A 15,664-nucleotide genomic window follows, 5' to 3' on the forward strand; every position below is an offset into this window, starting at 1 on the left:
GGAACACATTTAACCCCTTGATCGCTCAGTGCGACATCACCTCGTGGTTTGTCTATACGATCTGGGGAGGTCGGGTTTGTGATGGTATGCGTTCGCCTGGCGCTACCCACTTAAGGCCCGATATCTCTGCATGTTTGTAAGTGCATTTTTTATTTATTTACATTTTTATTAAAATTGGGATTTTACACTATTGGAGCCATTCTCTCTTTTATGTTGGGATGCCTACTAATGAAACACGGCTAATGGGAGAGTCCTTCAGAAGCCTGTTGTAGTGGATGTGTGCACAGGAGGTCATTATTAATATTGGAGGAATGCGAAGGTTGGAGTAGCTTCTATCGTTCTTACATGCCACTTGTGACCCTTTGGGGTCTGAATTGTCTGGTAAGGAGCAAATTCTTACTTAGGTGGTGGTGGAGTTTGCACGGCTCACAAAAGGAGAAGAATTTTTGGACAAACTTTTATCATCATTTGACCTATAAGGCACACTTCTGTCACTTGGTGTATCTATTGTCATTTGGACTGCATATCAATGGACATTTTACATTTGATGACAGTTACATAACAATTTTTTTTCCACAGGTTTTGTTTTGTTCTTATATTTATGGTGGTTAGACATTAACCAATACATTTTTGGATATTAATCAATTATTTTGGACACTATTGATTTAGGTGCACTGGTTTCACTTAGCATAAGCTGCGACTGCTCTTTGCAGTTCACTCAGGATAATTTAGAGCAAAAGGGGTGTGATTTCTATAGAGTGCAGCTATTTTTTATTATTGACACTTTTAAGGTTAGTACGGTTCTTAATTTTTAGTTTTTATTTAAGTTTGTATTTTTGGTACAGATCAGAACCGCAGCTCTTACCTCAGTTAATCTTTCACAGAGATTATTTATTATTTTCACTGTAGCACGGTTTTTTCCTTTTTTCTTTTGTTATTTGGATATACCATATTTATAGGCGTATAACACGCACATGCATATAACATCCACCTTCGCTTTAAGTTTCAGTGAAAAAATTCAATTTTAAATAAAGCTCTGTGAAGCATTATAAGGGTCAGTGCCCATCAATGCAGCCTAACCAGTGCCCATCTGCAGCCTCACCATTGTCATGAATGCAGCCTCACCATTGCCATGAATGCAGCCTCACCATTGCCATGAATGCAGCCTCACCATTGCCATGAATGCAGCCTCACCATTGCCAAAAATGTAGCCTCACCATTGCCATCAAAGCAGCCTCACCATTACCATGAATGCAGCCTCACCATTGCCATCAATGCAGCCTCACCATTGCCATCAATGCAGCCTCACCATTGCCATCAATGCAGCTTCACTTTTACCATGAATGCAGCCTCACCATTGACATGAATGCAGCTTCACCATTGCCATGAATGCAGCCTCACCATTGCCATCAATGCAGCCTCACCATTACCATGAATGCAGCCTCGCCATTGCCATCAATGTAGCCTCACCATTGCCATGAATGCAGCTTCACTTTTGCCATGAATGCAGCCTCACCATTGACATGAATGCAGCTTCACCATTGATGTGAATGCAGCTTCACTATTGCCATGAATGCAGCCTCGCCATTGCTATCAGTGCAGCCTGATTCATACCCATCTGCAGCCTCTGAGGGGACAGGGAGTGCCAACAAATTACATACAGGAGAATCTCCTGTTTACTCGGCGGCCTCTTTAAAACAAAGTCCCGCCTCCCATGATAGACAGAACAGTCGTCCAATGCCAGCCCAGGAGACAGGACTTCCTATTACAGAGGCTGCAGAGTAAACAGGAGATTCTCCTGTATGTAATCTGACTGCACTTGTCCGCGCAATTGTCAGTTAAAGCGGCGCAATGGCGTATCTCATAAAATGGCCTGGTCATTAAGGGGGCAAATACTTCCGGTCCTTAAGTGGTTAAACAGTGTGTGTTTAATATCACTTTAAGTTTGCTATGTGGAAGTGAAGTTTGAACTTCTTCCAAAGATTGTAAGCAGTAGGCGCCATGTTTTGGGTTATCCACATTCTCATTTTGCAGTAAAGCCTTTGAGAAGATATCTAAAGACTGGACATCCTTATGTGACGAAAAGGAGAAAATTAATCTACTGTGGGGCTAGGTGATCTCAGTTGGGGGTCCCACTTCCACTGCAGAAGACCAATTAACTGAAGGCACTACCATAAAAATATAACAGAAAAGTCCAACTTTTGCATAGGCTTCATCTCTTAGCCCTTGTACACACGGTCGGAGATTCCGACGAAATGTGTCCTATTGGACCGTTTTGTTGGATATTCCGACTGTGTGTGGTTTCCATCGGAATATCCGACGGACCAACTTTTCCAACTTGCCGGTAAAATTTTCTGACAAAATGCTCCAATCGGACATACTCTGATCATGTGTAGCCTACTCCGACGGACAAAGTGCCACGCATGCTCAGATAAAATTCCTAGACCAAAGCTATTGGCTACTAGCCTGAACGTAGTCCCGTCGTAACGAAATAACGGCATCACGTTATGTATAATCGGATTTTCCGACAACTTTGTCCGACCGTGTGTATGCAACATCAGTTCCGGACCTCTTCCGAAATTAATCCGCCTGAATTACTCCGACGGATTTGGTTGTCGGAATCTCCGACCATGTGTACAAGGGCTAAGACCACTTAGCGTTTTGTCGGATATTCCGACTGTGTGTGGTCTGCATCGGACTGTTTCCGTCAGAATATCCGTCGGACTAAATTTTCCAACTTGCCGGAAATATTTTCCGACAAAATGCTCCAATCGGACATACTCCCATCATGTGTAGAGAATTTCGATCAGACAAAGTGCCACGCATGCTCAGATCAAATTCCTACATCAAAGCTATTGGCTACTAGCCTGAACGTAGTCCCATCGTAACGAAATTACGTCATCACGTTCTGAAAGATCGGATTTTCTGACAACTTTGTCCAACCGTGTGTATGCAACAGTTTTGGACAAAATCCAACGGATTTGGTTGTCAGAATTTCCGAGTGTGTACAAGGGCTTAGTTTGGCCAAAAAAAAAAAAAATATGACTGTGCTTATACTGAAATCTAACTAACTAACTAACTTTTTTTTGTTTTTTTTTCCAGTACAAAGACAGACAGCAGATATCCACCCATGTCAGTGGTGCAAAATAGCTTTTAGTAATGAAGACTCTTTAAGCAAGCCCATGCGGTTAATGCACTCCATACCTGTGAGAAGGTCTGGAATAGAACAGCAGTCCCGTACAGCAGAGCCCACAGAGAATCGCACCTCGTCTGCTCTTCCAGAAGAATCAACAGGCAATCCCTCTGCACTACGGAACCTTTCAAGAAATGAAAACCTTAAGATATATACAGTGGTGTGAAAAAGTGTTTGCCCCCTTCCTCATTTCCTGTTCCTTTGCATGTTTGTCACACTTAAGTGTTTCGGAACATCAAACCAATTTAAACAATAGTCAAGGACAACACAAGTAAACACAAAATGCAATTTGTAAATGAAGGTGTTTATTATTAAAGGTGAAAAAAAATCCAAACCATCATGGCCCTGTGTGAAAAAGTGATTGCCCCCTAAACCTAATAACTGGTTGGGCCACCCTTAGCAGCAACAACTGCAACCAAGCGTTTGCGATAACGTGCAATGAGGCTTTTACAGCGTCCTGGAGGAATTTTGGCCCACTCATCTTTGCAGAATTGTCCTAATTCAGTTACATTAGAGGGTTTTCAAGCATGAACGGCCTTTTTAAGGTCATACCACAACATCTCAATAGGATTCAGGTCAGGACTTTGGCTAGGCCACTCCAAAGTCTTTATTTTGTTTTTCTTCAGCCATTCGGTGGTGGACTTGCTGGTGTGTTTAGGATCATTGTCCTGCTGCAGAACCCAAGTTCGTTTCAGCTTGAGTACACGAACAGATGGTCGGACATTCTTCTTCAGGATCTCTTGGTAGACAGCAGAATTCATAGTTCCTTTTATCACGGCAAGTCTTCCAGGTCCTGAAGCAGCAAAACAGCCCCAGACCATCACACTACCACCACCATATTTTACTGTTGGTATAATGTTCTTTTTATGAAATGCAGTGTTCCTTCTACGCCAGATATACTTAGACACACACCTTCCAAAGAGTTCCACTTTTGTCTCATCGGTCCACAGAATGTTGTCCCAAAAGTCTTGGGGATCATCAAGATGTGTTGTGGAGAAATTGAGACGAGCTTTGATGTTCTTTTTGCTCAGCAGTGGTTTTCTCCTTGGAACTCTGCCATGCAGGCCATTTTTGCCCAGTCTTTTCCTGATGGTGGAGGCATGAACGCTGACCTTAACTGAGGCAAGTGAGGCCTGCAGTTCCTTGGACGTTGTTGTGGGGTCTTTTGTGACCTCTTGGATGAGTCGTCGCTGCGCTCTTGGGGTAATTTTGGGCGGCCGGCCACTCCTGGGAAGGTTCACCACTGTTCCATGTCTTCGCCATTTGTGGATAATGGCTCTCACTGTGGTTCGCTGGATTCCCAAAGCTTTGGAAATGGCTTTATAACCCTTTCCAGACTGATAGATCTCAATTACTTTCTTTCTCAATTGTTCCTGAATTTCTTTGGGTCTCGGCATGATGTGTAGCTTTTAAGGATCTTCTGGTGGACCTTACTGTGTCAAGCAGCTCCTATTTAAGTGATGCCTTGATTGTGAACAGGTGTGGCAATAATCAGGCCTGGGTGTGGCTATAGAAATTGAACTCAGGTGTGGACAACCACAGTTATAATATGTTTTAACAAGGGGGGCAATCACTTTTTCACACAGGGCCATGATGGTTTGGATTTTTTTTCACCTTTAATAATAAACACCTTCATTTACAAATTGCATTTTGTGTTTACTTGTGTTGTCCTTGACTATTGTTTAAATTGGTTTGATGTTCCGAAACACTTAAGTGTGACAAACATGCAAAGGAACAGGAAATGAGGAAGGGGGCAAACACTTTTTCACACCACTGTAAAGTCTGTAGAGACAAATTAGCCACAAATAACTTAAGGTCACGTAGAGATGGTTTAGCACAAAAGCCACAATACAAACCTACTGAAAGGTTTTCTGGAGATACTTCAGGTCCCACAGAAGAGGATACCGGAGGAGAACTACAGGTACAGCTTTCAACGGGAGGGCCGCAGCTATGCAAAAAGTGTGTAAAGAACTTCAGTGACCCAGCAAGTCTAAAGGGACCTCAGATGTTGGTCTCAGAGGAGAGGACTTCTCTGTGTAAGGAGTGTGATGAGGGCTATTTAGGAGATATGAAAACTCTCTGTAGGCCTCAACCAGAAGAGAGATCCTGCCAATGTGCGGGGGGCAGAAAACAACTGTCACTATTAGGACACAAAAAAACACATCAAATGACTCATCCAGGGGAGAGGCCATATCAATGTAAAAAGTGTGGGAAGAGTTTCTCTGTATTAGCAAGTCTGAAGAGACATCATAGTACTCATACAGGGGAGAGGCCATATACATGTAAAAAATGTGGGAAAAGCTTCTCTCTAGTAGGGAGTCTGACTGTTCATGACAGGACTCACACAGGGGAGAGGCCATATACATGTACAAAGTGTGGGAAAAGCTTCTCTCTAGTAGGGAGTCTGACTGTTCATGACAAGACTCACACAGGGGAGAGGCCATATACATGTACAAAGTGTGGGAAAAGCTTCTCTCAAGCAGGGAGTCTGACTATTCATGACAGGACTCACACAGGGGAGAGGCCATATACATGTACAAAGTGTGGGAAAAGCTTCTCTCAAGCAGGGAGTCTGACTATTCATGACAGGACTCACACAGGGGAGAGGCCATATACATGTACAAAGTGTGGGAAAAGCTTCTCTCTAGTAGGGAGTCTGACTGTTCATGACAGGACTCACACAGGGGAGAGGCCATATACATGTACAAAGTGTGGGAAAAGCTTCTCTCAAGCAGGGAGTCTGACTATTCATGACAGGACTCACACAGGGGAGAGGCCATATACATGTACAAAGTGTGGGAAAAGCTTCTCTCAAGCAGGGAGTCTGACTATTCATGACAGGACTCACACAGGGGAGAGGCCATATACATGTAAAAAATGTGGAAAAAGCTTCTCTCGTGTATGGAGTCTGACTGTTCATGATAGGACTCATACAAGGGAGAGGCCATATACATGTAAAAAGTGTGGGAAAAGCTTCTCTCGAGTAGGGAGTCTGATTGTTCATGACAGGACTCACACAAGAGAGAGGCCATATACATGTAAAAAGTGTGGGAAAAGCTTCTCTCGAGCAGGGAGTCTGACTGTTCATGACAGGACTCACACAGGGGAGAGGCCATATACATGTAAAAAGTGTGGGAAAAGCTTCTCTCGAGTAGGGAGTCTGACTGTTCATGACAGGACTCACACAGGGGAGAGGCCATATACATGTAAAAAGTGTAGGAAAAGCTTCTCTCGAGTAGGGAGTCTGACTGTTCATGACAGGTCTCACACAGGGCAGAGGCCATATATATGTAAAAAGTGTGGGAAAAGCTTCTCTCGAGTAGGGAGTTTGACTGTTCATGACAGGACTCACACAGGGGAGAGGCCATATACATGTAAAAAGTGTGGGAAAAGCTTCTCTCGAGTAGGGAGTCTGATTGTTCATGACAGGACCCACACAAGAGAGAGGCCATATACATGTAAAAAGTGTGGGAAAATCTTCTCTCGAGCAGGGAGTCTGACTGTTCATGACAGGACTCACACAGGGGAGAGGCCATATACATGTACAAAGTGTGGGAAAAGCTTCTCTCATGTAGGGAGTCTGACTGTTCATGACAGGACTCACACAGGGGAGAGGCCATATACATGTAAAAAGTGTGGGAAAAGCTTCTCTCGAGTAGGGAGTCTGATTGTTCATGACAGGACCCACACAAGAGAGAGGCCATATACATGTAAAAAGTGTGGGAAAATCTTCTCTCATGTAGGGAGTCTGACTGTTCATGACAGGACTCACACAGGGGAGAGGCCATATACATGTACAAAGTGTGGGAAAAGCTTCTCTCGAGCAAGGAGTCTGACTATTCATGACAGGACTCACACAGGGGAGAGGCCATATACATGTACAAAGTGTGGGAAAAGCTTCTCTCGAGTAGGGAGTCTGACTGTTCATGACAGGACTCACACAGGGGAGAGACCATATACATGTAAAAAGTGTGGGAAAAGCTTCTCTCGAGTAGGGAGTCTGATTGTTCATGACAGGACTCACACAAGAGAGAGGCCATATACATGTAAAAAGTGTGGGAAAAGCTTCTCTCATGTAGGGAGTCTGACTGTTCATGACAGGACTCACACAGGGGAGAGACCATATACATGTAAAAAGTGTGGGAAAAGCTTCTCTCGAGCAGGGAGTCTGACTATTCATGACAGGACTCACACAGGGGAGAGGCCATATACATGTAAAAAGTGTGGGAAAAGCTTCTCTCGAGTAGGGAGTTTGACTGTTCATGACAGGACTCACACAAGAGAGAGGCCATATACATGTAAAAAGTGTGGGAAAAGCTTCTCTCGAGCAGGGAGTCTGACTGTTCATGACAGGACTCACACAGGGGAGAGGCCATATTCATGTAAAAATTGTGGGAAAAGCTTCACTCAAGCAGGGAATATGACTGTTCATGACAGGACTCACACAGGGGAGACGCCATGTAAGTGTAAAGAGTGCGGGAAGAGCTACTCTCAAGAGGCCATGTAAAGGTAAGGAGTGCAAGAGAAGGTGCTTTTTACAATAAGGGAACCTAACCACACAACACAGGTCTCAGTATTCTTACAGACGACCTTCGCTGAGCGCATTACTCTTATTTAGTTTTGTTTTCTACTTTTTATGTTAGTGTCCCTACATTGCTGAAAGTGGAAGTAAACCCTTCTATCGTTTTCAGCCAAGGAAGCTGCCATCTTGGGCTCTGTTTAATCTTCAACTGCCATGATGCTGCACATGTGATCAGTTATGACTTCAGCCATGGTTTGAGCACAAGCAATGTGACAGTTACATTTCCGTGTCGGGAATGTAACTGTTTTTTGAAACTGTTAAATCGATGCGTTTACTTCCACTTTAACTACAGTCAGGCGTCTGCTCAACACAAATGTTTATTGGTTAACATTTCATAATGTGTTTATTTGTTGCTGCAAAACAGCATACAAATTGGAATAGTGTTAGAAGAAAAAAAAAGAAAAGTAAATGGGATTATTAGTGGTGCCGGAACCCCTCCCTCAGAGTCAATTTCAAGGAGTCATATCTTTAAGCCTGGTACACACTATGTCGGTTTGAGCCCCTGTATTAACTGTACAAAGTTAGTTCAGCGATCTCCCCCACTGAGCTGTTGTGTTCTGACAGCGGGACGCCCATCCCCCCCCCCCGCCAGAACACTCCGATCAGCGCTCTCCGCTATTGGCTGAGAGTGCTGACCGAGAGACGGTCGGCTGCTGGTTTTCCGGCATGCTCGCCCAATGGAGACTGGGGCAAACAGCTGTGGCATACACGGGCCATGTCTGCGTTTTTTTCTTAACCGGCCGATTTCTCCAGATACTCGGCCCGTGTGTCCACAGGACTTTATTAAAGTCAATCATTTTAATTCAATTGATCAAGATTTTGAATGATCAATTGTAATAAAATCCTTAATTTTAAAGATATGACCTCTGACTGCGGTTCGGCACCACTTATAATCCCATTTACTTTTCCTTTTGTTGTTTTATAAGTCTTATGCCCTGTACACACAGTCAGAAATTCCGACGGAAAAGGTCCGATCGGATTATATTGTCGAAAAATCCGATCGTGTGTGGGCTCTATCGGACTTTCTCAGTCGGAAAAAAATTTGAGAGCAGGATCTCAAATTTTACGACAACAAAATCCAATCAGACTTTTTCCGATCGTTTGTAGAGAATTCTGATCGGACAAAGTGCCACACATGCTCAGATCAAATTACGATACTAAAGATATTGGCTACTAGCCTCAACTTAGTCCCGTCGTAATGAACGAATGTCATCACGTTCGGAAACGATCGGATTTTCCGACAACTTTGTCCGACTGTGTGTATGCGACACCACTTTAGGACAAAAATCAGACGGATTTTGTGGTTGAAATGTCCGAACCGTGTGTACAAGGCATTATCGGGATGAGGTGCTGATGTGTTCAGTTGGACCATGTGTTTTTCTAATACTTTCATATTGGGATAGTGTCTGTATCTTTTCCCAGCAGAACAGTTTGCTTTTGCTACCACACCAAGGAATAAAATGACACTGACCATCACATGGGTATGGATATGTTGGGCATCCCAATTCCATTGCTATGACTTTATGTGTTAATAACCAGGTTACAGAAAAAAAGACAATGCGGTCACTTTCAATGCAAGTGTTAAGGGCAAAGTCACATTGAGCTTCTCCTAACTGATCTTTTTGCAATTAAAACATCAGAGCTTGGGTAGCAGAAGAAATGCTTCAATGTCCAATTAAATGAGGGCCTCAGGAAATCTTTCACCTTTGGGTTATATTGTCAGCTATAGGAGGATTGGACAGTGGCAAACAAAAGAATAATAATAAAAATAATTTTATTTTTATTTTATTGCATTTTTATTTTTATTTTGATTTAATACAATAGTATAGGAGGATTGGACAGTGGCAAACAAAAGAATTGTAATAATCAAAATAATTTTATTTTTATTTTAATTTTATTGCATTTTTATTTTTATTTGATTTTGATTTAATACAATAGTATAGGAGGATTGGACAGTGGCAAACAAAAGAATTGGAATAATCAAAATAATTTTATTTTTATTTTAATTTTATTGAATTTTTATTTTGATTTTGATTTAATACAATAGTATAGGAGGATTGGACAGTGGCAAACAAAAGAATTGGAATAATCAAAATAATTTTATTTTTATTTTATTTTATTTTTATTTTACACAATAGTATGGGACGTGATTAGTGCTAGCAGCTGTCAGTATATCATTATATGTTAGGGGAGATTTGATTAGGTAGCTCGCAAGATCTTTACATTTGTTCAAAAGAATTGTAAACCAGCTCAAAATAACCCCTCTTACTAACATCATGCTTTGATTGTTTGCTAGTGTCCTAGGACGTTGGAGTCTTTTTTCAGCTTTGCTGTTAAAACACGACCCTAATTTTTGGTAGCATTTTTCTTGCTTTGTTTTTTAGCTTTTACTCTGTTGTCCACAATTCAAGATGTGAGTCTATATGTCTCAGCTACTGCCCTCTACGATTAAGGCCAATGTAGGTGAAACATGCCAGGATCTGAGCTGAAGCCAATTGTTCATTCACCTTACATTGGAGTTGAATACAGTGTGCGGCAGTATCTGCATGCCGTTTAATGACGCTTTGTGTTGGGCATCCTGAATGGATCCTGTTGGGTTTCTAGTTCTTGTTCTACCATTGGGTTGCTCAGGCACCACCTCCATGCTGTGTCTTTAGGATTGTTTGCTTCCATCCCTGTTGAGACTTTACTGGTTTTGAGTGCTCATATGGCATCATACCCCGGTTGCCTATGCAAGGCTGTCATCGAACTTTATAAAGATGGAAAAAGTAATAAAACGATATCCGAAGCTTTACATTTTCAGGTAAGTACTGTTCATTCACTTACTTAAGAAGTGGAAATTTGGGGATCTCTTGATAGCAAGCCAAGACCAAGAAAGATTGCAGCCACAATTTCCAGAGGAATTGTTCGGGATACAGGCTGCTCTGGAAAAAAAACAATGTTGTTTTTTAAAGCGGAGGTCCACCCTAAAATGGACCTCCGCTCATCGGAATCCCCCCCCCCTCCGGCGCCACAATCGGCACCTTTCAGGGGGGAGGGGGGTGCAGTTACCTGGATAATCCAGGTAACTGCACCCACTTCCGGGCTAGCTCTCTGCGGAACGGGGCGTACGTTATGCCCCGTTCCGCAAGCGCCCGCCCCCTTCAGCAAGTGCCCCGCTGCCTGCTGGGAAACACACAGCTCCCAGAGGCAGCGGGGACCGTCCGGATTGCGCCGCGCGGCTCGCGCATGCGCAGTAGGGAACCGGGAAATGAAGCCGAAAGGCTCCAATTCCTGATTCCCATACCCAAGATGGCGGCGGGACCCGGCAGCCGAGCGAGCGATCGGCTTCGGGTGCCGACATCGCGGGCGCGCTGGACAGGTAAGTGTCACTATTTAAAAGTCAGCAGCTGCAGTATTTGTAGCTGCTGGCTTTTAAAAAAAAAAAAAAACGCGGAGTCCCGGTGGACTCCCGCTTTAAGGAGTGCAATACAATAATACTTGAACAAAAATGATCCGCATGGTCGAGTTTACAGAAAGAAGCCTTTACTGTGCCAATGCCACAAAAAAGCCCGGTTGCTATAAGCCCCACAACACCTTGACACGCCTCACCAGGCTTTTTTGTGGCATTGGCACAGTAAAGGCTTCTTTCTGGCAACTCAATCATGCAGATCCATTTTGTTCAAGTATTGTCGTATTGTGTTCCTTAAAAACAACCACGCTGTCTTTTTCAAGAGCAGTCTGTGTTTCTCTTGAGGTTACCTGTGGTTTTTTTTTTATATCCCAGACAATTCTTCTGGCAGTTGTGCCTTCAATCTTTCTTGGTCTACCTGACCTTGGCTTGGCATCAAGAGTTCCCAAATTTTTCACTTCTTGATAAGTGATTAAACAGCACTGACGGGCAAATTTAAGGCTTTGCATATCTCTATATATCCTTTTCCATCTTTATAAAGTTCCATTACCTTGTTATGCAGGTCTTTTGACTGTTTTTTTTCTGCTCTCCGTGGCTCAGTATCCAGCCAGCTCACTGCATTCATGTGAGAGCTAACAAACTCATTGACAATTTATGCACAGACACTAATTGCAATTTAAAAAGCCACAGATGTGGGAAATTTAACTTTTTGCCATGATCAGTTTTTCCATATTTTCAATATCAATACCAACATTTCACGACTTCTGCCAGGGTATGCAAACTTTTGAGCACAACTGTATATTTCTTTAGATTGATTGACAAATAAGTTCTTTTACTGTTCTGTTATCACAATTATACAATTAAAACCTGTTAGAAAACACAGTTGCAAGTTCTTTATTTATCAAATGGATAGTTTGCATGCTGTACGGTGGTATTGACAGTGTACAGACTATGAGAAGGATTTGCTATGGGGTCTCTGCATAAAACATTTGCTGTGCGGATCCCCATATTTGTAATATTAACTATGAATTCTAGCTTCATCTAGTGACCATAATGTGGTATTTTCTTGAAATAACAAAAAAAAAATACTGCATTATGGCCACTAGATGGAGCTGACAACCATAGGAGATAATTATATTACAAACAAAACACGGATCATTTCTTGCACCTCTGCAAATGCTTAGATATCTGCATGGCAAAGATTTAACACATTTATTTATTATTTATCTATTACAGGTATTTATGTAGCACTGCCAATTTGCACAGCGCTTTACATACAGTATATATTGTGCATTCACAGCCCCTGTCCTCAAGGAGCTTTCAATTTAAGGTCCCAATCTCATATTCATACACATACAAGGGACAATTTAGACAGGAGATTATTAACCTACCAGCATGTCTTTGGAGTATGGGTGGAAAACCCGGAGGAAACCCATGCAAGCATATGGACCCCTATGAGTTCAGCTCCATTCATAAAATTCTCCCTCTGCTGCACTAAAGTAACTGTAACAGATTGCAAATCTGTCTGCTTCTTAATTGCATTTGTGTGGACCAAAAATATGTCTTATCTAGTGCTAAATCTGTATCAGCCCTTGTACACGCGGTCGGAGATTCCGAAGGAATGTGTCCGATCGGACCGTTTTGTTGGATAAACCGACTGTGTGTGGTCTGCATCGAACTGTTTCCGTCGGAGTATCCGACGGACCAATTTTCCAACTTGTCCGTAAAATTTTCCGACAAAATGCTCCGATCGGACATACTGCGATCATGTGTAGCCTACTCCTACGGACAAAGTGCCGCGCATGCTCAGATCAAATTCCTAGACCAAAGCTATTGGCTACTAGACTGAACGTAGTCCCGTCATAACGAAATAACGCCATCACGTTATGTACAATCGGATTTTCCGACAACTTTGTCCGACCGTGTGTATGCAACAGTTTCGGACAAAATCCAACGGATTTGGTTGTCAGAATGTCCGACCGTGTGTACAAGGGCTCAGACTTTTGTACAGTGCCTTGAAAAAATATTCATACCCCTTGAAATTTTCCACATTTTGTCATGTTACAACCAAATACGTAAACGTATCTTATTGGGATTTCATGTGATAGGCCAACACAAAGTGGCACATAATTGTGAAGTGGAACGAAAATGATAAATGGTTTTCAACATTTTTTACAAATAGATATATGAAAAGTGTAGCGTGCATTTATTTGTGTGTTGGCCCCCTTTACTGTGATACCCCTAACTAAAATCTAGTGGAACCAATTGCCATCAGAAGTCTCCTAATTAGTAAATAGAGTCCACCTGTGTGTAATTTAATCTAAGTATAAATACAGCTGTTCTGTGAAGCCCTCAGAGGTTTGATAGAGAACCCTAGTGAACAAACAGCTTCATGAAGGCCAAGGAACACACCAGAGAGGTCAGGGATAAAGTTGTGGAGAAGTTTAAAGCAGGGTTAGGTCATAAAAAAAAATATCCCAAGCTTTGAACATCTCACGGAGCTCTGCTCAATCCATCATCCGAAAATGGAAAGAGTATGGCACAACTGCAAAGCTACCAAGACATGGCCGTCCACTTAAACTGACAAGTCGGGCAAGAAGAGCATTCATCAGAGAAGCAGCCAAGAGGCCCATGGTAACTCTGGAGGCGCTGCAGAAATCCTCAGCTCAGGTGGGAGAATCTGTCCACAGGACAACTATTAGTCGTGCTCTCCACAAATCTGGGCTTTATGTAAGACTGGCAAGAAGAAAGTCATTGTTGAAGAAAAGCCATACAAAGTCCCGTTTGTGAGAAGACATGTGGAAGAAGGTGCTCTGGTCAGATGAGACCAAAATTAAATTTTTTGGAAGACTAACACTGCACATCAACCTGAACACACTATCTCCACCGTGAAACATGGTGGTGGTGGCAGCATCATGTTATGAAGATGCTTTTCTTTGGCAGGGACAGGGAAGCTGGTCAGAGTTGATGGGAAGATGGATGGAGCCAAATACAGGGCACTCTTAGAAGAAAACCTGTTAAGAGTTCCAAAAGACTTGAGACTGGGGCAGAGGTTCACCCTCCAGCAGGACAATGACCCTAAATATACAGCCAGAGCTACAATGGAATGATTTATATCAATGTTTCTCAACTCCAGTCCTCAAGGCGCCCCAATAGGTCATCTTTTCAGGCTTTCCATTATTTTGCACAGGTGATTTGATACATTTCACTGCCTTAGTAATTACCACAGCCGTTTCATCTGAGGGAAATCCTGAAAACATGACCTGTTGGGGGTACTTGAGGACTGGAGTTGAGATACATTGGTTTAGATCAAAGCATATGCATGTGTTAGCCCTTGTACACACGGTCGGACATTCTGACAACCAAATCCGTCCGATTTTGTCCGTCTGATTTTTTCTGACGGATTTTGTCCGAAACTGTTGCATACACACGGTCGGACAAAGTTGTCGGAAAATCCGATCATTCAGAACGTGATGACGTTATTTCGTTACGACGGGACTACATTCAGGCTAGTAGCCAATAGCTTTGGTGTAGGAATTTGATCTGGGCATGCGTGGCACTTTGTCCGATGGGAATTCTCTACACATGATCGGAGTATGTCCGATCGGATCATGTTGTCGGAAAATTTTACCGACAAGTTGGAAAACTTGGTCCGTCGGATACTCCGATGCGATGGAGACCACACACAGTCGGATTATCCGACAAAACAGTCTGATCGGAAACATTCCGTCGGAATCTCCGACCGTGTGTACAAGGGCTTAGTTTGGCCCAGTCAAAGTCCAGACCTAAATCCAATTGAGAATCTGTGGCAAGACTTGAAAATTGCTGTTCACAGACGCTCTCCGTCCAATCTGACAGAGCTTGAGATATTTTACAAAGAAGAATGGGCAAAAATATTACTCTCTAGATGTGCAAAGCTGGTAAAGACATCCCTAAAAAGATGGTGGTTCTAAAAAGTATTGATTTAGGGAGGCTGAATACAAATGCACGCCACACTTTTCACATATTTATTTGTAAAAAAAAAAAGTGTTAAAAACCATTTATCATTTTCCTTCCACTTCACAATTATGTGCCACTTTGTGTTGGTCTATCACATAAAATACATTTACGTTTTTGGTTGTAACATGACAAAATTTGGAAGATTTGAAGGGGTAGGAATACTTTTTCAAGGCACTGTAATTGGTTTCAGGTAGCTTTCCCAGGACTGCAAGTGCGGGGGGGGGGGGGGGTCTTAACACGTTCCCACCCGGCCTAAGGCAGATCAATGGCCCGGGTGGGTCTTTCATCCTTCTGACTGGACATCATATGATGTTCTCTCAGGCCCCATTCACACCTGAGCGTTTTGTAGCTTGAAGCCTGAAGCTACAAAACTCTGGAGGGGAAAAAATCCATTATTCTCAATGGAGACGGTTCACATCTCCACTCCAAGTCGCCTGAAGCCGAACTCCTGAAGCTCAAACAAGTTCTGGACCCTTTTTTGCCGCTCGAATTGGGCAGA

The 15,664-nt window shown here is 42.8% G+C and overlaps 1 protein-coding gene across 1 annotated transcript; it reads left to right on the top strand.

Moving 5' to 3' along the window:
- Positions 1–5,198: 5,198 nt before the first annotated feature.
- Positions 5,199–7,700, top strand: LOC143932927 (uncharacterized). Its single transcript, XM_077455865.1, has one exon. It carries the CDS (start codon positions 5,199–5,201, stop codon positions 7,698–7,700), a length of 2,502 nt encoding a protein of 833 aa, XP_077311991.1.
- The last annotated feature ends 7,964 nt before the right edge of the window (positions 7,701–15,664 follow it).

The sequence above is a fragment of the Lithobates pipiens genome, unplaced genomic scaffold (assembly GCF_037356315.1).
Source record: "Lithobates pipiens isolate NorthernLeopardFrog02 unplaced genomic scaffold, aLitPip1_a1.2 Scaffold_27, whole genome shotgun sequence".
In the NCBI taxonomy this organism is placed as follows: Eukaryota; Metazoa; Chordata; class Amphibia; order Anura; family Ranidae; genus Lithobates; species Lithobates pipiens.